We start from the raw sequence: 24,104 nt of genomic DNA, 5'->3' as shown, positions 1-24,104 counted from the left end.
ATGCTAGGGTCAGGGAAATGGCACAGGATCCCGCTAAAAAGAGAAGCTGTACATCACCATAGCTTATTCCAGAATTAAAGGAGAATAACAGTAGCATCATAAAACAATATACTCCTATAAAATTGCATTTGCATAGCAGGATATACCAGCGTGACTATTTTGGTTAAATGTCATTCCCTTAGCTGAAATAGTTATATTGGTATGATCATCTATGTATAGATCAGACTTTGAACAGTAACTACTACAAAACAGTCCCATGAGAGAGAAACGACTATTTTTGGTTCTGTGGAAATAGACTGCCTTTCAGAATAATGCTTAAATATCATCCAGTATATTGTCATTTGTTTTATGTAAATAAAATCTTAATAAAAAGTGTAAAAGTTTAAATGACTAACACAGTGACTCATTTTCAGTATGACTTAACATTTCTCACATTCAACAGTAACAGTTATTATATATGCATACATACAAATTACTCGAAGAGGATCTTTAAGAAAAAGGACATTATAGTTTGTATGTACATCAACTGATCTGGAACAGCAGTGTGGGTGTAATATTGACAAAGCCAATGATGCAAATAACACGTACCATGAAGGTATGAAACTGTGAAAAATTATCAGCTGTTATTCTTTTCTACTTGTCAGTTCCTGCAAAGGGCTGGAAACTAATAATTCTTTTCAAGTCTTTTACCCACCTCCATATGATATTTTATTTGGCTCAAAGGAGTGCTTCCACATCTCATAGCACAAAGCCAGTGCCTTTTATCCCCAAACTTCAAAATTACATTTCAAAAAAAAAGACTAGAGGAAGAATGTAATAAAGCCCCTAGAAAAGGCTTGGGTAAAGGCGGTCTGCCCTCCATCAGGTAACACGAGGGAGTTAGAATTGGCAGACCTTAGCCCCAAGGGTGATATTGGTCTTAAGACAGAAGACAAAATCAGGGAGAAACCAGATAACATGGAGCGTTTCCAAAGACAGTGGCCAACTGCAAGGGAAAGAGCTGTGTGACAGCAGCAGAGCGATTCTGGAGTCCTGAGCCAGGCTCCTCCTGAAGAGGAGAAGAAGGGAAAATACTGAAAGCTACTTACATTATATTGATGATTAGCCACCGGTTTATAGTTCGTGGTTACGGCTTTGTCCAGCTGCTGTGATAGCCTTACGGGTTTAGAAGATTCTTCTATCTGTAATCTGCAAAAGAGAAGAAAAAAGAGAATTAATAAAAATTTCAGACAAGCACACGCTCAAAATGAATTCTAAAAATCTGCAAGTATGAACCAGCCCTTTTCAAAGGTCAGCTGCAAGCAAATCATAAATCATAAGGCAAACCAGATGCACTCTTGTGAATTAAGTTCCTCCTACTCTATTTTTGCTCGAGGACAGTGAGGACACTATACGCTACAGAAGATACTGAAATGCTGAAAACCAAGCAACTGTGAAGGGAAGATACTAAAACCCACACCTGAACGCAGATTTTATTCAAAAAGCCTGACACTCACGTGGAAGAAAAGCCCCTGCTCTTCAAAAAGACCAAACCCAACCCAAATGAACCCAGAACCTCCCAGCTTACTCAGCTGAGGGCTGAAAAAGCTTTTGATCCACCTCCGCTGACTCCCGGAGCACAGCAAAGATCAGACTCCACGACCTTCTCTTAGATATTTTAATGTAAAAATAAAAATTTCCATGACCTTTCTTTTGCCATTACAGCACAGTAACAGAGCACAAATAATTGTTTTACGAGCACTTTGAAAAACGTGAAGACAGAGAAATCCACCCAGGATCAAACCGACGTACAATCAAGTCTCAATCATACGGTTCACAACAGGCGACCTTCACTCCTCTTCGGGAGGGACTCTGAGAAGGTCAGAGGTTGAACGCATTCTGTCAAGCTCATCCCTACGTAATTTAAAGCTTATATACGATGGTGTAGAAGGAGTGCTCCGTTTACTTCAGGTTTCGCACTCAAGAATTAGTACTTGAAATGAAGATGCAAGAAACCAAGCTTTAGAAAGGTGCAGGACAACGTCCCTTCAGAGAAAAGAGTTTTATGGCATATAAAAAATTAGTATTTGATCATCAGTGAAGTTATTTTGTTTCCAAAGGCGTATCTTACAGGTGGAGGAGTCAGTTTTCACTAAACACAAGACTTTTAGACCAATAAATGTATGCTTCTTTCCAAAGAAAATTAATATGGTAAAATTAATGCAAATAATAACTAGAACACCAATGTGATAAAACAGACAGTATTTTAAAGAACGCTGCGTTTAAGATCCCTGATTTCTTTTCATAAAAACATAGCATACAACCAAACCCCTAAACTTAAAATTCAGCACGCTTCTGACTTGACACCTGAACAACCAAATAAATTACATTTGAAGTAAGCATTAAATTAAGAAATAAATTCTCTAGCTCTAGCAACTGGAAAGAACGGCAATCATCCTTCATAGCTAGGATTGCTGGATAGTAGTTGCCGTCAGTTTTGTGTCATACATAGGTACAAACTTGCTTCCTCTTGAATCTTTGTAGACTTGTCATTTGTTCGACAGTTTTATAATTACCCTTAAGCGACCTTTGCCTTGTATTCTACATTTCTAAATCAGGAGAAGGTACATCGATGCCGCCTTCTGTCCAAATGTAGCACATTTTTTCTTAGCTTGAAGGAAAATCAAGTGGAAGGTAAACGAGCAGTGAACACTTTTTACCCCTGTTCTGGCAAATAAAGGTAGAAGTTTTTATCACAAGAGTTTATCTTTTGGCCTTCAATCTAATTAAATGATTCTAAAGATTTCATTGATCTGGTTACCAGAGGTCTTCTAAACTCATGTTGCACAACGAGGCAGAGGCTAAAGCTAAATCAATATCTTTTCTCCAAACCTGTCTTTTTCTCCACATCTTCATTGCTTAATTTTTTTTCTTTTTTTGGTCCCAATGACTTTTTTTAGTTTTAAATACTTTGGCTTTAATTTTTTTTTTTAAAATCTTTTTTTGCAGTTCTTCACCATTTTTCCCATCGTTTTGACCTGGGGAGTTTCCCCCCTCTCCCGCTCTCCTGTTGTAGTTATTTCTGACCTCACTTCTCCCCTCTCACGTTTTTCTTTTCTGTGAAGGAGATTTCTTGCTCAACCTGTTTACTGACATTGCTCCTGTTCATGAGACAGGGGGTCCTGGAGATGAACTGGGAATTCTTGTCTCCCCTTTCCCCTCCAAGACCACGGCACCACCTTCATGAGGACCAGATTTAGTTATGTGATTTGTGACGTTGTTCCAGAGCCCTTCTCATTATAGCTGCAGCACAGGTAAGTGATCAATAAGGTTCCTAACAATATTAAAATACATCAGAGAGTCTCACATTTTCAGGGAGCGCCAGGCTTTCAACAGTGGCATTTCTCCATGACTAAATCCTCCTTGCACTGGGCTTTACATTCATTACTCTTGACAACGTAAATTTACAATATCCTCCATTTCTTCAGGAAAACAGCCAAAGAACATTAGCCCTTCGACGATGAAATGCCAGAACACTGAAAATATGGACTGAACAGTTCAGACTGTCCTCAGAAGGAAAAGCTTTAGAATGGTGATGTCAACCCCCCTCCAGCTTTTTAATAAATTAGATATTTAAGCCTGCAAACAACTGAGAGCTCTTTAGCCTCAAGCCTGTCATGAACTTTGGACACCACTCCATGTTGAAGGTCTCCTCCTGTTCTGGCATTTTAAAATTACAATACAGGAAATTTCAACCCCCATTTCAGTGCAGCTCCTATAAATTAATCCTTCTTTGCCTAGGAGAACACCAGCAATTTATTTCTTAACATTTTTCACTTGCCATGCAGGATATGCATTTCAGCTTTTTTATTTTAACCTGCTAATTTCCAAACCAGCAGAAAAGCAGACGTGTAGCAGAGCTAACACACTTCTCAGAGGCTTCCAAAGGTTGATGGCAGTGAAGTTATGTTTAACCAGTGAAGTTCCCAAGCACACAATCTTGAAAGCAAAAAAAAATTCCTGCCTGCTTAGGAAATGGGATGGAAGCCTACCAAGTGCAAATGGAAATGGAGAATCTTGTTTGTGAAATGGCAGAAGACTTCAGAAAGATCTACATGTACCAACTAACAGATGTATCAGCTACAAATGTATGCGGCTCTGAAAGAAATTTCAGAGATATCCACAATGTACTTCAAGATTTCTTGCCAAAGGTTTCCAAATTATGACCCCCAGATCTCAGATGGTCTTTAGAAAACTGGCTCACAGGACAATGTTAACTTTTTTTTCCTGTTTTTAGTTGATATATTGCTGTAGTGAGAACTAAAAATATATTACATCCCCGGTATTACTTTTTAATGCAAGCAATTACAGCAGTTGCCACATGCCAATATGGAAATCTAAATGGGAAGCATGGTGACTCGGGAGGCAACCCTTTTTATTAATATGCATTTATTCTACACATGCATCTTGCTCTTCTCCCTAACGGCTGCCCTTCTCATTTCTTTTTCTGCAGCTTTCAAGATCTCCTGGAGAATGACAGAGCCTCAGGTTGCTTTCCTTCCACTGGGCTTCCATGCGGAATACGGTCACACACTCGTATGTGGAACAACAGCTGCTGCACATCTGGAGTTAGCCTGCCCAAAATGCACAAATACAGGTAAAGGGCCTGAGAAACGTACTATAAACCCCAGATTAGCAAATGGTTCATGTGTGGATGAAGCACTGAAATTTGCTTAGTGCATTACGAAGGGTAAAGACAAATAGCCTGTAATCATTTTGTCCAGATGATTTGTTGGTACAGACACTATTTGCAGGGAAAATATAGTGGTTTGTTGGTTTGTTGTTTTTTTTTTTTGTTTTTTTTTTTTAAACCATGCTGTAATTCTCTTGTATTCAGAAAGCACTATGTCTGGGTGAATATAATTGACTTCTTAAATTTGTATAGCTGTTGTCTGAAAAAAGTTGATGAAATATATATTTATACATTCTAGTAATTATACACTCAAAAATTTATAACAAAAGCTATGAATTGGGCATTATACTAGCCTTTCAGATCGACATTGTAACGTGTTACAGATATAATTACCTTTAAATGCTCATTTCTTAAACAGAATTTTAAAAGCAGTATTAAACCAAAATATTACGAAACATTTTATACAGGGTTCTCTCAGAGTGTATCTGCTGAATCTTAATTGAAACTGTTGGTAGGAATAAAGAAAAAAAATCAATAGATATTCTGAGTCACTGGTGACACTGATTTAAAGGAGCAGTGGCTTTTTACCTATTACTCTTTATTATGATTTGCCCGAGCGTGACAGCTAAAAGCCTTAGTTATGGCTCAGAACTACACACACAACTCTCCAAGGAGTTAAATCTTCCACTTGACTCTTGCTGAAATAGCTAGCGCCATAATTCATGCTAATATCTGGCCTAAAAAATAAAGAGAATGCAGATTTTTTTCCCCCAAACTGCCAATACATTAGCGACCGAGCAGCCACCAGCCTGCACACTGTGGTTTTCTCTTCCACCCCCAAGATCAAATATAGCTCTTCTGCCTTGAAATACAGCAAGTAACCAGCACAGCATCGAATTCACCACGGTCATTTCCCAGCAAAATACATTTTATACTGCAACTCTGATTTGTCATTGTGCCTACAGTTGAATAAGGGGGAAAACTATTCGAACAGGCTGGAAATAATTCTATAGGACTTGTCAACGTGCAGCAGGCACATAAAGGGAGACAGATGAAGGCAATATGTACATTCCTAGGAGGAGGTGCTCATTGGCTTTTAAATGTATGTATCTTCCAGCAATAAAAAATAAACCAAAGACCTTTAGAATAGATGATTTCCTGTGATTAATCTTCTGCCACGAAACAAATATTTCAAAGATTAGAAGCAGGTATTAATCAGAAACGCTGCTAAGGCTTGAATTCTTGACATTTCTACAGAAATTATTGTTCGGCCGGGACTGAAAAGTTTCAATACCTTTTTGTGCTTGGCTGTATTTCCACAGGGCACTGGTAAGTAGGGAGCCAACCTTACTGCTGCAAAAGAGGAAAAGTTGGTTTGCTTCTCTCTCTGCAGTATCACCCAGCAGAGATGCACTGGAAAAGAGCTGACCCACTGCCCAAAGCTTGGAGGGGAAGAAACACAAATTCTCCAGCTCTGCACAGTTTTGCAGCTTTTTTTTGACTCCTTGAGAAGTTCCCAGCCCAGTCCCAGGGGAGCGAAAGCCAAGGACTAATGTTCTTTTAGCCCTTTACTCAGTTATTCTGTACTTGAACCAGACACAGGCAGCCGCATTACATGAAGTTTCACAATACCTGATATGGGCAACAAAGTTTTTTCTTTGCTTCCCTATTTTGCTAAGCATCCCAAACATGACGGAGGCAGGTACCTTCTGCAAAATCTTATCCAAACCAAGCTAATAAAAGAAATGTGCCCAACCACAAACAACGTAGGAAATTACCAGAATGACCACATCGGTAAAAATACACATTATCTAAAATAATGATGGCAATCTGTTGCTACACAAAACAATCTGTCATATAATCCGAAAGATAAGAAAAGCAAATTCAGCGTGTTGTGTTTCATTGTAAGAAGTTCTACTGTCTGGCGTTAAATGGAGGCGGATGACTGCAGCCCGTTGCACGGATGAACCGAATCTACCGTTCTCCTCCAGACGCTGAGCGTTACTCCAGCACACACCCCCAGTCAAAGCAAAGTGAGTCCGTCCCCATTTAAAAAGACTAGACAGGCAGACAGAGAAGGGGATGAGCTGAATGGAAATGGCATTAAGAAGTGCATCTGCCAGCGTTAAATAATGAAATGTTTCAGATTATTAATACAGAATATGATTTATAACCAATTTTAAGTCCCGGAATCCTGGCATTTCAAGAAAAGTGCTGCAATTATTATATGTTCAGGAAACCTATTAGGTTTTTCTGAAGTTGACATCTTCAAATATATATGTTGAAGGCTGAGCAATGAATCATATAAGATAATGTTATGTCTAATATTGAGACAGGCACCACAGTCATAACTGAAGACTCCAATTCTACATATCTTTCTCCAGTACAGAACACGAGATGATATGAATGGTAATTCTACAATAAGTAACAATTTCTTATGCATTTTATTTTCTGGTTTGCTAAAATGGGAGTAATTGATTAAAACCACTAAGTTCCCATTTTTCCTCTCTGAGTTTAGTATTGCAAATGATTAAAAACCTTCTGGGCCGAGGTTGTGAGGATAAATAATGTAAAGATAAAATAAGACGGACTTTAGCATTCAAGGAGTGATATAATTGAATAACTTCTCTATTATTAAATGCCCAACTTTAAACACTTTAAGTGATGCCCTAATACAATAAGCATGAAGAATATTTTAAGATCTGCTTGACGTCACGGATATTTTTAATCAAGCTCACATGTGTCTATGGATACTTCCTCTAGAAGTGTCCTGATGCTGATGAAATCAGGCTCCGGCGGTGCCTGGTCCGTGCTGGGGACAGGCTGGAAGTGTTCTGGAAGTTATCTGAGACGAAGCTTAAAAAGGCATCATAACCAGAGATATTTTCTATGCAACGTGACTGTTAAGCGAGGTTATAAGTAGTCCATCCGTTAGTGTGGCTGACGAAGTTTGTTTCTTATCTTTGCCGCTGTCAGGCTTGTCTGTCCAGGTCTGTGTCTCTGTATGTTTTGTTTGTTGTTCCCCCCTTTACTCAACACCCCTTTTTGCACCAAAAAGGGTCCTTGATCAGGTACCCTTAAGGGCGCAGATGCCCGCTCGCCCTTGTGAAGCAAGGCAGCCTCTGCACCCTCCTCGCCCTTCCAGAGGATTTGGGCCAACCCAGCATCGCCCTCCTGCCGGGTGAAAAGGCCCTTCCACCGCCGTCATGCTGTGGATCGACGGAAAGGCCTTGCACAGTCTATCATAGAATCTTTTAGGTTGGAAAAGACCTTTAAGACCATCGAGTCCAACTGTAAAGCTAGCACTGCCAAGTCCACCACTAAACCATGTCTCTAAGCACCACGTCTACACGGCTTTTAAATAACCTCCAGGGATGGTGACTCAACCACTTCCCTGGGCAGCCTGTGCCAGTGCTCGAGAACTCTTTCGGTAAAGAATTTTTTCCTAATATCCAATCTAAACCTCCCCTGGTGCAGCTTGAGGCTGTTTCCTCTCCTCCTATCACTTAGTGCAAAGAAATGAATATTTCCTTATTACAACTCATGTACTCTGGGAGAGCAGAGAAGTCCGCAGCTCTGCAGTTGTTGAAATGTCAGGATTTTGCAGTCCTTTCCATCCTACAGTTACCATATTCAATCAATTAGTGCCCAGAGGGGAAACAAACCCTCTGTTACTGGTTCCTACCATACTTTCAACATTTTCTTATTAATACACACACCAGGAACGTCTCTGTTCTGCCCAGTTTTCAGCCCAACACAAATCCCAACACAAGCGAGCAGATCAAGTTCAAGAACAAACAAAAGCATAGCTAGAGGGGACAGTCTTCTCCGAGGACTAAGCCAGGCTGCAAGTGCATCCATGCACGCTCCGTTACGTGCTGTATCTCTATATGGGGCACCTCATCTTAACTTTTAAGTGGATAAAACTGCAGGACACAGTACCTTTTTATACCAGGGTGCTTATACTTGTGGCTTATTCCAGTGACAGAAAGGTCTAGAACTAGGGTGAAGTAAAATCTGGATGCCCTTTTGAGTTGTCCGGAGCGTGTGGGGTACCCCGAGCACAGGCGTGAGATGAGGCATAAGGCTGGCAGAGTGACAAGGTAGGCAGAGCAGCAGAAATTAGGCAGCATGCCAGAAGAAATGGGAACGCAGGTGAAATTTTGGAGAGAGCTCTGCAGAGCCATGTAGATGTATATGACGCACATCAGTCCTGCGTGGAAAAAGAGGGAGAGGCGACACAGAGGCTGGAAGAGAAGCACAACACAACGGGAATGGCCAGATAGGGAGGAGCCTGGGGGACGTACACCAGAAAAACAGCAAGGAAGGGGGAAAAGTAGGTTAAAAAGTCTTAGTTTCCCTTTGGGTTTGTTCAGCTAAGGCATGCACGCAGAGATCTACAGACCTCTATCACTAAGCTCACCATTCGACATTGTACAGCAGTCTGTACAACACACACAGATGTCTGCGTCTTAAATATCGGTAGGAATGAATAACCAGTGAAAGCAGTTCCTCGCCTCGGGGGAAGCACCGGGAATCTCACAAGCCTGTTACTAATACTACAGAAGGCGAAGACTGAAGATCTAGGAAAAGTGACTCATTAGCAATCTAAGCAGGATAGAAAAAGGCCAGCTCTTCAATTTTAACGTGAAGATTATCCTCCTGAATTAAAGCCAGACGTATTCCTTTCAAAAGGATCGCATACAATTGTAACTATGCATGCATACATATTTTAGTTGTTCCTGTCAACATAGATCCTTTAGGAAACAACTATACAACATCACTTCTTCCTTTTTTATGCTACTAGATAGTTTAGAAGGTAAATGGGAAAAGAAAATAAAGACTGCATGGTTTTGAGGAGGGGGTCCGACTTCTTGAAAACGTACAAGTGAGCTTAAATACATGCAAAAACATATGAAGAAGTGTACTTATTTTTAAGGCAAAAATGTAAGGAATAGTTTTATCTTCCCTGTTGCTGGCTCAAGACTTTTTCTTGCTTTGCAGCCAGATGTTTGGAAATCTCTTGCCTCTTACTAAAAAGGAAGTTTATTTTAAATTGTGAATGCACAAAACCAACCAACCAACTGAGAAATAAAGTATTTGAAACACCGTTGACAAAATGCAGACTGCTAAAAACGACAGCGTGGGTGAAAAGGTTAAACCCTGCAAGTTTTGATCTAGGTGACAAATGATGTCCGTGCCTGAGATTTTTGAACAGGAACCTGGGATAAGACGTGTTTACAGTCAAGCTCTGTTCCAGCTCTGCACCCTCGTACTCCACGTACACCTTCCTGAAAATGATGCAGTTTGGAATCCTACTCTTATCCAAACTTTGGGGACCACCAGGTTCTATATTTCAGGTCTGTCCTGACTACCCTGGGTTGCCCACTCTCCCAGCAATACAAATAAACAACATGTTTGAAAGTGTGTGCACCTGTACTTGGGAACTTGCAGCTATAAACTGTTTCCTGTTTAAGAAAAATTCAACTGGAATATTTTCTTTGATATCATAAACCAATTAGTCACAATATTATACTTGGATGCCTGAGGAGATAAGAGGGGGGGGGGGGGAAATCTGACATCCTAATGTAAAAACCAAGACAAACCATCTTTAAAAATGAAGTTACCTTCAGGTATTTATATATTTTAAAGACAGATATGACCATTATAATCATGAAATGATAATCTACATTTTTCTCCTGCGCACTACTGACTGAAAAGTATCCAGTTATATAATCTCAATTTTGCCACACTAGATCGTTTATACAAAAACATCCTGTTGTGATTCAAAATATCAAAAATGATGGAGAACCACTGTATGTCTATGCCTTTTTATCAGATTTTTAAAGATAGTCTCCTTTCCCACTTCCATTTTCAAAGATGCAGTTTCCTTTCTGCTCCGTCTTCCTCAGTCCCCAAATTTCTCCATGACAAATGTATTTATTTGTTAAACACTATTTCAATTTAGAAGAGAAATTTTAAATTCTCAACTGTTAATTATCTCTAAAAGTAAAATAAATAAGACTTGTCTCAAAATCACATCATCTTCATTTTCCTGCCAAAACTAATCTGCAGTGCCAACGGTGTAAATAACGGGGACTTGTAAGTCCAGGCAACACAAAGTCAAACACTTCTTGTCCGTGCCTGCAGATGCAGAAATGGTGTAACATTTTGCTAATGGGAACAAGAAAGGAGAATTTTAGGAAGAAGTCTGTTAGACATAAAAGCTGTATCTTTACCATACCCTGAAAGGCCTAAATCTTGAATTACTGGTAAAAAGGTGGATGACTTACAAGCTCAGTCAATGCACTCTGCAATGACACCACTCCCAGCTAAAGAGAAGCTGGAAAGAAAGGGCAGACTGTTGGCTACAAGGCTTCAAATGAAAAAAAAAAAATCCCTGCAGCATCTCAGCTAACTCTTCTCAGTCTGAACCTCTCCTCCCTTTCTCTTGCAAGATGTCTTTAGGGAATTACAGCTGCCAGCACTCTGCCTCTGACTACACGCTCCCATCTCCGAAACTCCACTTCCCAGATACCTCACCACTCCCCCGATAGCTCTGCAAACAGCCACGGCATCTGGCTCCATTGGGGATCTTCCAGTTAAAATTTACTGTAAACAATTTAACAGTTTGTGGCAATCTGGGAAACATTTGGATCGCTTCCCTAGAAAACCTCGCCGGCTCCAATCCTCGAGGTTTTTCTCTGCCTCCTCCTTCCTTCGCCTGCAGACCTAAAATGCCAGAGAGTGGAATGCCTTTTTGAGGACATCCACCTCCTTTCTGTTAAAATAAACTTGGAAACAACCGGCAAGGACTGCTGCAAAGGGCACTGGAATGAAACTGCTGGGAGAAAGCGTTGCACATGTAAATGACTATACTGCTGTCAATAGCTTAAAAGGTAATCTTGCACTGTTCAGCTACTGTTAAACAGCTTAACCGTATGCTTGCACTAAACTGCTGAATTAGCTCACCGTTGAACTGCTGAATGAACCCACCCAACACTCTTTCCTGCAAGCAAAGAGAACCAACTTGTTTTTAACTAAACTCTGAAAACACAGAGTTAATCCAAACAAAACCAGATTAAGTTAAAAAGAAAAGCTGTGTAGGCTCAGCAACCTTAGGAACCCTATGCTATAAACAACAGAGCAAACACAGGCAGGGAAAGAACCTGTCCTTCTCCTTAGTCCATGCGAAAAAGCAGTCTTGCTTATCCTCCAACTGGAAAACTTAGCAGTTTCTCCTGCAAGCCGCAGGAAAAAAAAGAAACCTAACACAGCAACCGAAGAGCAGAGTGAAAGATGTATCAGTTAAAGCAGAAAACAGGTTATTTTTTTAAAGTTTGATCATCACTCTTTCAGCCAACTGTATTTCCTCTGCCAATTGTACAGCCCTGCTCTCTACTGTATTTGTTCGAATACTTCCATTACGTTTTACTTCCTCCGACTTTGCAAAACAAACGCTTCCCCAGCTCCCTCTCCCAACACCTTACCTACCTGCCCACCTCCGCCTGAAAATCACTGCTACGACGTCCCTCAGCCATCGTTCGAGCGGGGACCGGGCTCCCACGAGCAGAACAAGGGGGTACGCGGCCGGAGGCAGAAACCAGCCGCGCGGAGGGAGCCCGGCGAGCAGGAGTAGTGGTAGGAGCTGCCGGGATGCTCTGCTGCTGGGAGGTGATGGCAACGGGGAGAGAAGAACCACGGCGGAGCTACCCACCACAAACTTCTGCTCCTGCTCGCCAGTCTGCGTGAAGGATGGTTTTACACCATCATTCGGCCTGGCTCGAGTCACCTTCCTCAAGGTCTGGTCTTTGAAGTCCTGCTGCAGAGGGCAAATGGGGTTGTTATTTTCTTAAGAAGCCTTACTTGGCTTCTGTGCATCAGCTTCGGGGCGGACGGTGCTCATCGCAGGCACAGGTGTGTCACTTTTAGTCCCTGATAAGAGCTCTCACTCAGTATTTTGAAAATATCTACAGGGTCTGGAGGCTGTGGCTCAAGACTCAGGTCCGCTACAACTTTAAACCAACAATTCTCTAAGTTATTTCAAAATATCTTTCTTTTAAAAACACACCGATGACCACAAGGTACAACAAGGACACGGCTAGGTTTTGAGGCAACTGAGCCCAGAAAGCATAAGATTTCATTTTGCATTTTAAAAACACAATTTAAAAACTAACTTTGCTTTTGTTTTGGAGAAAAAAACCAACATAAGCTTGGTAGCTCAGAACCTTGTCTTTTGAACACTCCCTAGAGAGCTTATTTGTTAAGAAATAAACTTAGCTCCATGCACTTCTGAGGTCTGCTACATTAGTATTCTCCTCTTAATTAGAGATTTTCAGAAGGGTTCCTGTTATTTGTGAACACAAAGAAACTCACCCAGACTTTGTGAAGCCATACCTATTCCGTTATTAAATAAAATCCCCCAAAGATTTGATTACAGATTTGTCTGGCATGACAAATTCCAAAACCAGTTAATGGCTGAAGCACAAACGTTGTCTAGCTTCCCTAATAGGAAGCTGGATAATTGGGTTTGTCCGTAAGATCTGTGTGAAAGCAGATTCTATGCATGTGTTATTTGGTTGAGTACGTCCTCAGTAAAATCTTGAAAGAAGCTTCAGGACCATTGTATTTTAAAGCCCGCTCTGCATAGTTTTTCTTAATTATACCTAAGGCTGCAATTAAAAAAAAAAAAATACGTGCAAGAAGAAATGCTCCACAAAAGTTTCACTGATTTGTCATAAACCTGCATGGAACTGAATTTGTTAGTAATCCAAACACGAAATAAAATCTACCATGAAATTATTATTATTGAGAAAAGACTACGGTTTTCCAAAAACTTCTACAATTTTTAATCAGTATCCATATACGTCGCAAACGGCAGCGTAAAACAGCGTATCTTAGTGTAACTGAGTCTGGCTGGGCTGGGGTTAACTCTCCCCATAGCGGCCCCTATAGCGGCTGGGAGGGTGAGGATAACCCACCTATGTGTTGGGTGCTGCTGAGGAGCACCAAGGCTGTCTCTCCAACACCCCCCAAAGGCCGGTGGGCAAGAGGTTGGGGGGGGACACGGCCAGGACAGCTGGCCCCAGCTGACCAAAGGGATATTCCATACCATACGACATCGTGCTTAACAATAAAAGCTAAGAGAAGAGGGGACGGAGGGGGGGACATTTGTTATTAATGTCTTCCGAAGCAGCCGCTACGCCTACTGGGGTCTTGCTTCCCACAAAGCAGCTGGACATCACCTGCTGATAAGAAGCCGAGAATAAATCTCCTTCGGTTTTGCTTTGCGTCTGCACACAACCTTCGCTTTCTTTCACTCAACTGCCTTTATCTCGAGCCATGAGTTTTTCCATCTTATCTTCTCCCGCTGTCCTCCTGAGAAGGGGAATGAGAGAGCAGCTGGGTGGGCGTTTGGCAGCCAGCTAAGGTCAACCCACCACGCTTAGAATGCTAATAAATTTGTAACGTTATAAAAAGTTACCTTGGGATTAGAGATTTTTGGAGCTGTAAATTTTTTGAAAACGTTGAACACCGATGTGAGAAGTACTCTGTACTAACCAATACACATACCGCTGTCTGCAGAGGGTACGCAGCACCAATGTAGGTCAGCTCAGAACGATGTGAACCGCTGGGTATCTGTCCTCTCTTCCGTAGCATACACAGTATATTTTTAGGAACAATCACAGTATATCACATATACTTACTACTTTACAGAAAGGCAGTTTTTATTTTCCCTACTCATATGTCTCCTATTAAGTTCCTCTCTTTTACACAATACTATCACTTTGAAGTACGCGTATTAATTTTTCTCGTGTATTAATTACTGGCTTTGTACCAAAATAAAGTTATAAGCATCTCTAGGGGAACCGGGAAACAAACCATCTTTTGTGAAAGTCATGACATTTGTCAGCTTTGGAGCTGGTGGATGGTGTTTAAATTGCATGGGAGATCGCTTTTTAAATTCTAGCCCTAAGTCCAGAGGAGCTGAGGACGCTCTAGAGAAAAGAACTGGGAAACAGAATCACTTAAAAGAAAGAAAAAGCTCTAGCAAATATTTAATTCTCAAAACGCAGAGAACGGTCAAGCAATTACTCAGAAAGGTAAGAAGCCTAACAGGTTTCTTCCAAACGTATGCTTTTGTATCATGTTATTTCTGCAATATTTTCCGGACAAATTGTTCTACTCTACCACACCCTTTAATTTTATTAACTCCACAAGATTTTGCAGGATTCCCACATCCTTCAGCGTAGAAGGAAATGGAATATAAAGTACCTGTCACTTTCCCATCTTTATTGCTTGCAACATCTGTATCTAGAGCTGCAAATATTTTGTGTTTGTGGTAAGTGTGGAGAAGAAAGCTGTCTCTGCTAGCATGTTTCTTCAGCTATATAGAGCCTCAAGACTTCTATAGCAATTCACCATTTCAGCCTAAGCAGTTCCTGCTTTCAAGGTTATAGGATCTGTCTGAGCTGAAGAAGACAGACACTACACACTGTATTCTTTTCTGCATTTGGCTGAGCAGAAACAGAACACAAACAGCTTTTCTGGCCTTGGTAATTTTGGAAAATCGTCCAATCTGCAGAAAAGAGGAAACTTCCTTTTCACCATGGGAAAAATGCCAACTTACACAAAACGTTGTTATAATTAATTTCAAATTCCTCTCCACTTCACAAATCAAGAAAATAATTCACCATCATTTCTTCTCAAGTGCAAATTCTATTAATGGCTGCATGAAAACTAGGTTTGCAAAAGGGACTGGCAGTACGCAGCTTTGTAATGCAAAAAAAGTAATGAAAAATAATAACATATGAAAATACCAAATAACGGAGAACGTAGTCTTGTGCATCGAAACAATGTGCCTTTACAATAGGCGTCTGGTATGCGATACCCCATGTAACACGTGAAATATTGCCATGAAATACAAACAACTTGAAATGGGACTTCTCCCTTTGCACATGTTCCATGACAGACGGTACTGGAGTGGTATTTGCTGCAAACCAGATTAAATCAGTTTTAGAAACTGAATTCCATCGATGAACAGATTGCACCATCTGCTTCTACTAATATACATTAGGGAATGTGTATTTTCCATAGCTGCACGTTTACTCTGTAATCAGAAGACTATGAGACAAATAGGTATAGCTTAGCTACAGACTGACGGAAAACTATCATCATTTGTGGATGTCAAGGGTGTAAACAAAAAAGCAGTTAGGTTATTTGAAGGCTGTGCAGTGCAGTAATGAAACGGAATTAGGCAGAGGAAAATTGAAGCAGCACACTGGGACACTAACAGCCATTGCAGTCATGAGAGAAATACAAATGCAAAAAGCGTAGATGTAATAAAGTTTCTTACTAATAACATGTAGAAAAAAAGAGAAATAATCTTCCAACTGAAGCGTAAACAGAGCTGGCTGGAAATCTGAATTTTTATTACATGCTTTTTGTGTTTTCAAGAAAAAAAACCCCCTTGAATCAGGAGGTAAGCCAACATTTAAAGTTTTCATAGAACAGAAATCCTTCAAAATTTTGTTTTGGAAACCCAAACATGATGTTCCCAAAACAAAATATGCTTTCCCAGTATCCTCAGCAGCTGCTGACTGAAATTAACGCAATTCCTGTCATTTCACAACTGCCATTTCCATGGCTTGCTGCGGTGACAAAAATGCCAAAAAACTACCTTAGACTCCAGCTCAGGGGCTGTCAGAGCATCTGCGGTGCCTTTTCTCTGGCAGTCCGGCCGTATGGGTTGCCCGGGAATGCCAGAGCCCTGCGGTCCCTCCCCGTGTCACCCACCATCAGGACAGCCAGCCAGCCAACTTCAGAAACGCTGACATCTCAAACACAAGACCCCTTCTTAAAAGCAGCTGCAAAGTCAGGCTGACACATTGGTTAGACGCTCATCTGGTGCGCTGGCATCGCAAAAATGAACCTGAGCTAAACGCTTGAGAAGCCAGGGTGAGATTTCAGCATTACGATTCCGCGCATCCTCAGTAGCGAGGACGATTATTTCCAGGCCAGGAAGATATTGCAATTAACGAAACGGTATTTCATTAAAAAAGGCAGTCTTCTCTTCTCTGAAAGAACAGTAAAAGAAACGAGAACTATTGGGGCACTATTGTACCCCAGTATAAATTCAGAGAGGTATAGAACAAGTTACGATGTAAGAGAAAACAAAGAGTAGGACTCTTCAGGGCTGCAGAAGAGAAAAATGAGAGATGGAGCTATGACTGAGGTCTACAAAATCACTGGACAGGAAGACAACAGTAGGAAACAACTGTATGTTCTGAATACCAGAACTAGCAGGCATTAAACCTATAAGATAGGAAAATTCAAAGCAAACACGGGAAAGCAGTTCTTCACGCAACTTGTAAATAAATGACGGAACTTCTTGCTGCAGGATATTATGGATGTTAAGAGTGCATATGGGTTCAAAAGGATAGATTCCCCGAAGAGAACTGTATTGATGGGTGTTAAACGCCAACGCAAGAGTCCTTGAGGCACGAGCTGCTGGAGACTCGAGGATTGCGCTGAAGAAGTATCAGGAGGTGCTTGCCCTGTCCTAACAGTCTTCTCTAAGCCACCCATTACTGGCAACTCTTTGTGACATTTGGTGAGACAGTTTTTGCTCTGACCCAGCAGAGACAGTCTTGAATTCAGGCATAAAACATGTTATATGCATCAAGTGCTGGATTTAGCAGGAAAACTGAAGAGACTCAGCACCCCCTCCCCTTCCCTTGAGCAGTGCAAGGCATGAGCTGTGCCCACCACGGCTTACCAAAAGTGAGCAGCCACTGAGTCTCTCCCCTTTGTAACTACAGCGTAGCTACATGCAGGTCTGCCAGAAATAGATGAAGATTTGGATGTGCTAAGCGTTCGCTCCAGCTCAGTAAAACTGACAATCCAGAAGGAGAAAACATATCAGATACTGTTGTGATTTCTTCTCACTCGCTTGAAATGACAGTCCTGAGAAATGTTAATTACTGGGCCAGTAATCAAATGTCATAAACAGCTACAGTAGATGAGGGGAAAAAAAGAATTTTAATGTCATTCCAAATGTGTGGTAGATTTAATTAGCTTCTGCTCAAAGGTACCTCTTAACAGAAGGATGGGTTCCATACAAAGACACAAAGGCATATATTGTTGCAATTCTATAGTTGGAAGTCAGTCTAAGAGACAGAAGAAAAATTGAAAGGAAGGCTTTCTGAGTCGAGTAAGTATTATTTCAAAAGCAAGGCTTTTGACTTCAGAGTCTTGGAGAGAAGAAGCATCTCATATGACCCATACAGACAAAGGAAAATAAGAGGAACCTGATTTTTGCCAGAAGCTGGGAAGTGACCATGCCACAGAATTTCTGGCAGGACACGCAGAGGAACACCATCGGTTCATTTATCCTATCTGGACTGGGCAGCTTCTTCATATACCTATTTCCCTGCTTGAAAACACAGCATAAAATTGACCATCTATAAAATGCAATGCCTTTCATGACCCTTGGATACGGGCATATTACACAGAGTATTAACAAACCCCACCAGGCTGTGAACATGCGAATAAACACAGAGGTACCACTTTGGAATAACACGCAAGCTAAATAGTTAAGCCAAAAACAGGTAGAAAGAGGAAAAAAGTGAAACATTTATTCCTGCTGGCCAATGAAACTGCAGAGAAATTAAATTACTTGTTCAAGATGGACATCCTCAACAAAGCTGGGTATTCACACCCATGATAGAAAAGAACTAAAAGACCTAAAACGAAGTAAAAAAAAGTTTGAGAGTTAACTACATTTAGGTAGGATAAAGTAACATAGTCATGACCTGAAGAGGACAGTGTAAAGCAGGGAACCCCATGGATCTGTGCAGACATTCAGATAGGCCCATCTCCTAAAGCTAGAGAAAAGGAGGAGTGAAAATGTAGACAGAAACATGTTACAGAAAACTGGGAGGTTTTTTGGAAGAGTTTTTTCAAAAAAACAGGAAGCCACAATTACATAAATAAATAAAACAGGATTTCTTCAAAAAGGAGTAAAGGCACAGTACGGAGGAAAAAAGATAACCAACGAATAGAAAAGAGAGACCAACAGACGGCTATTGTAAGATATTAATTTTCTGTACTTCACATAGGAGATCAGGGACATCAGAAATTTTGTTCGTACACTAGGGGTTCTGAGGAGAAACACATCCATTTGTAGGGGGAGACAGGGAAGCTGCTATTGCACTTGAATCTCCATCCAGAAGTCACAATTCGGCAACCTTGAGGCTATTTCAATGAGGAACAGAAACTGTTAATGGAGTCAAGTATTTCTTTCTCATAATCTTGTTTATTTAAAAAAAAATGTCTACAGCTACATTTTTCTTGGAGATTGGCTACTAGCTGCTTGTTTTGAGTCATTTACTTTGACAGAATTGTTTCCAAAAAGCTCCTATCTGCTGCAGCCAGAAGCTATGTCTGAACAAGATGATTCTCTTGTCAGCTGGCTTTTATATAGCTAAATCCTCTAAACCCGACTTTTCTTTCCCTTCTTTATTAATACTGCAATGAACTGGAAGTACATCTGCATCTTGCCAAACCTTCGAAATAGTTTTTTTTCTTTAACTTAAGAAACATTCTGAACAAAACCAAAGCAAAACATTATATTTTTTTTTTTAAAGTGAAGACGATGCCACTACTTTGAATGAAAACTACTGATTTATCTTGATAGAAGGCAAAAAGGAAGTGTGTGCTAATTGCCTGGTCCCTGATAGCTCGGAGCAGATGACCCTTTTTAGCCTCAATTCCTTTCACAGGGGACTTTCAATTCACACACAAAACCGAACACAAAGCCGGCTTCAATTTATTTTATTCAGACAGTAACTGAGTCCAGGGCACTTGCTTGAGTTCACAGTGATTAATGAAGAGAAGAGATGCAACTGTCAAGCCCGTGTGAGAAGCCAGGTTATCCGAAGAGCACTTGGGTGACAAAGCAATGCTTAATCATGCTGAAGGCAGTGTTACAGAATGGGTGGCCCCCACCTTGCACTTTGTTTCAGGAAAAAAAACCCACCATTATAGCAGTATCTTCTTCACTTACATAGTAGAGGCAGACAGCTGAGAAGAGCAAAAAAAAAATTAAAAAGCAAACCAAGTATTATATGACCGCAAAATACAGCTAAGACATAGGATTCTGCACTATCATTCAAGGGCTGGATTTAATACCTGCTGCACCCGATGGAAGTCTTCCTCCTTGATTTGATAGGATTTAGGGATCAGGCCCTAAAAGCTCCTAATAACCACTTGGTTCGTGTAACATGTCATGAATTCAAAACATTTAATTTTTGCCTTTTAAATTTTGCCAAATAAACGTCTTGTACATCAGTCACTTTTTATATAGACACACAAATACATCAAAAGGCCCATATAAACATCCAAGCTGACCATGTAACAAGATGTTTTCCTTGCTTCCAAAAAGGACATAGGTCTTTCTGAACTTGGTAAGAGCTTGTGCGCTTGCTTTCTGCCAAGTTTTCGACATCTCTCTCCAAGTTTCCTAAATCCCAGACTCCAACTCTATGTTTATTTTTTTATTAAAATAATGGCGTATGCAACATTTGGGCAAATATTCTTATAAATCCTCTTCATCTTCTCTGGATGATACATAGGACACTTGTGCTTCACTCATTAGTTTCTGAAATTGATCTGCCCATAATCTATGTAACTCCAAATTACTTCATGCATAATTAGGCACTCCTGATTTTCATTACTCATGTTTATCTCTGTAATATTTACACAGCACCAATCATACAGCTGCCCATGTACAGATCGGAACACATCACTAATTACATACGTTTAATTTGGTTGTATTCCTCTGCAAGGGAGGATATTGTTTTCAAGGGCCTTGTTCCAGCCTCATCACCCAGATGTTCAGGGACCAAGAAGTCCCTGAGGTGTATAAACTCATTTGAATTTACTGACCCTTTCAGAGAAATAAAACCACAAGTAAAATATGTATGCCGTTTTGTTTCAAAACTTGTGTATCTGTAGCTAAAATGTACCAGCTTGCATTCACTAAAGCTGGTAATACTTTACCTGTTTTACAATATTTTTAAAAAAATTATATTAAAAGAAATGCATATTTTATCTGTTGGAAGTTTGAAATCTTTGTTGGAAAATAGTATCACTAGATCAGTTGATGATTTGTTTGCTTTTCTCTCATCAATTTAGATGAACGACTACAGCCTGCTTAGGCCAAGCAGCTGCTTTTCAAGCAGCTTTCACAAATCTTACCTTCCTTCACACAGCTGAAGTCCCAGTATGTACACAGGAGATAAAAATACAGTCCTATTTATTTCCCCAAAACTTTATCCTCTCCTCCATTTTGCCAGTTTCTAGACTTCCACAAATGATATGCTTAGGTAATTAAAGCTTGTGAAACCTCTCTTTCAGTTGTACTATGCACATTTATAAATGGGAAGTAGTAGAGTGTAATAGAAAACAACTTCTCAGGTTATATGAGCCTATAAAGTAATCAAACCAAATAATTCCCATATTCCAATCTATGTTCTGACAATTTTGATGACATAGGCACAGACTATGCAGCAACTAATATAATTCATTGAATACACAAAACCACAGCTCATTTTCCACAAGCATTGGTTCTCAGGCATGCTCAGGAACAAAAATCAGCATACGCACGCTACAGCTAACGTGTATCATTTACTAGCCTAGTCTTTCACTTACATACAGCTTAGTGAAATTTTAAAAAATAAAAATCTAAATGCTATATAATAAGCATGCTCCACAAACTAACATCCAAGTGACATTCAAAGTTACTTTTTTTAAAAAACAGCAAAAGGATGTATTAATTAATAATTCTTTCTGTGGCACACGGGGGGTGGGGGGGAATATCTGCATATGATTGCAATAAAATGGCTCAAATTGGGAAGAACTATTTGCTAGCTTTGTCCTTGCTAAGGTACCACAAACTGGTACAGTTTGTGGGAAGTATTTCCCCTCCTAGAGTGGATACTACATCGGATCATTTGTCTACTAATATAAAAAAAGAGCTAAAAAGAGTTAAAAAAAGAAAAAGCAATAAAACCAGTTTTAATAATCTGCTCAGATCGGGTGATTTAGGTGTCAATTTATAAACCCTACACCATTGCTCCTACTCCATTATGCGGCAGCATAACTATGCTGGAGGTGTTTCTCTCCAAGTGACCCTGAGTGTATCTAACGGTCAATGGTCAATATTGCAGTAATAAAGTGTATTTCATACTACTTTACATTTGTGGTAGAAAGACAGGTGCACACAGAAATTAAAACAGACACTTTAATTCTGCTACAATTTAATAGGAAATATTTGTATGATTCAGTTTCACAGCATGAGTGAATATAAATCCTCCAGGGATTTAATTAGCTGTATTTTATCAGAAATTGCACTCCCATAGACAGATGCTGCTCCTGCATCATGCTGATAATAACAAAGACCAACTGACACTTAAGAGCACATCTGAAATGTGTTTTTCTGAAGACATTAGGTACAGTAAGAGAAGCACTCCATAGTGCTGAATGAAAGTATCGATGGTTTTCCCAGCTGGTTTACCATACCGGCTTGAAGGGCAGTTTATTTTATACAGTATAAACAAATTAACCTCATGAAGTTATACATTTTGTCAATCTGCAAAACGTATCTTTTGCTTCTGACACCAAAAAGACTGTTTATGAAAATTCTCGGTTTGCTGTACCCCTAGTTGTGCCTTCCGAGAGCCTACAGAAACACCCACTTGTTTTGAAAATCATGATTTTGATCAATTAACCTCCTGTCAACTGAAAGGTCATTTCTGCAAAATAGCTATTTCTTAGTGCTCTAAGCATTTTGATCATAGTTTCAGACTTTCAGGATGTAGTACTTATTCCCTGCATTTTACTTCAGAGAAAGAGTACCTACTTTTCAAGGACTTTGTTGAAAAGTCCCTTTTCAACATGTGCCACCAATTGCAAAGTAGTTTCTAAGCAGTTCCCAAAGGTGAGGACAGGAGCCAATGTCTGAGTTGAAATTAGAATTCAAAATAAAGCTATTGTTTGAAATATAATTTGAACATTATATAATTTGTTTGTGGATTGGGGTTTTTTTCATTTTGAAAAGTATTACATAAATACAGACCTAACGCATATTTCTCTCTCAGATATTATCACGTAACATCCCCAGGTATGCATGCAGATATCAGTGTTGATCTCCATGTAGTCTTCTATTTTTATCACACGTTTTTATACTCCCGCCTACAGTCACATGCACTGAAACTTCTCTTTCAGGATGACTTCTCAATTGAAAATACATTCCAGAAAGCTGGGGTTTTCTTCCCTTTTTTTTACAGAGAGAAATCTGGCCATGGGTATTTTTGTGCTCCCGTTTCTCCTGCCTGTTTTCCAGTTAGAAAAAATAGAGTGAACTATGATACAGATAATGTTCAGCCTTGTAACAGTTTTGAACATAGGGCTTTCTTTAACCTCAGAAACAGCTAATTACCTCACTGTTGGAGAGCTAGGATCCTTTCTTTTCCTTCTTTCAGATATGACACAGGAACTTTTTAAAATGAGCTTAGCAGCCAGAACGTGTGTCTCATTGCCTCTAGCCCCAACTAAACTTTTTTTTTTTTTTTTTTAAATCAAAATGATTTCGCAAGTGATTTTTTCACCTCCCTCTGCTTTTAAATCCAAAGCGGTTGCATTGTCACGGTTATGACAGTCTAAGGATTAACAAGAGCCTGGGTTCATGAGAAGTTAAGCACTCGTGTTAGCCTATTTTTTTACATGTAGATTCTTCATCTTAAAGCTGTTGTCACACTCCTAACTTATTCTAACCTGAGTTAACACGGTTCAACCAGTTCTGCAGAAGGACAGAAGCCCGTGTGTCTCCACCATCTGCGGACTGGAATCATGAAGGCAGGGCCTTATGTTATTCACAGAAATGAACCCTGTAAAATCCCAAACTTCCCTGTGCCTGTTAATGGGAGTGCTGCGCAAAGCCTCGGAATTGAATACAGTCCAAGAGCAGAAGGAGCAGAGGAAAGCTCTTTGGTGAGCTGTTTCTTTTCCTAATCCATTACTATTTCTTCTTTATCTTCCTCCTTGGCAAGGTCTCAGTCAGCACTCAAGCACATACACACAATCTGAGGGAACAGCAGGACAGTAATTCAAATTTCTATTACAAGTCGCAGGGTACAGTTCCTCCTGATTCTGCCACTAGCATTAAAAAGGGTTAGCCAGATATCCCTGCAAAAATACTGAAGTATTCAAAGACCTAACATAGATACTTCATTGGCATTAATTTTGGTTAGGTCCCAACCTGTTCACACTTCTCTCAGTTACTGTTTCTGTGTGTCCAGCACCTGCAAGATAGTGCTGTACCTATTAATTGCTGGCAGGTCTTTTTGGACTTGCAGCAGAATGAACTCTG

The 24,104-nt window shown here is 40.1% G+C and overlaps 1 protein-coding gene across 1 annotated transcript in view; it reads right to left on the bottom strand.

Annotated features, from left to right (window-relative positions):
- The window catches only part of GTF2F2 (general transcription factor IIF subunit 2), a 90,623-nt gene that overhangs the window by 11,950 nt on the left and 54,569 nt on the right, over nucleotides 1-24,104 (bottom strand). Inside the window, exon 7 of the mRNA XM_049815740.1 lies at nucleotides 1,089-1,188. Coding sequence (XP_049671697.1) covers nucleotides 1,089-1,188 — 100 coding nt within the window. The remainder of the gene's footprint in view (nucleotides 1-1,088; nucleotides 1,189-24,104) is intronic.

Source organism: Accipiter gentilis, chromosome 13 (assembly GCF_929443795.1).
Source record: "Accipiter gentilis chromosome 13, bAccGen1.1, whole genome shotgun sequence".
In the NCBI taxonomy this organism is placed as follows: Eukaryota; Metazoa; Chordata; class Aves; order Accipitriformes; family Accipitridae; genus Astur; species Astur gentilis.
This window is presented reverse-complemented; position numbering and strand designations above follow the sequence as displayed.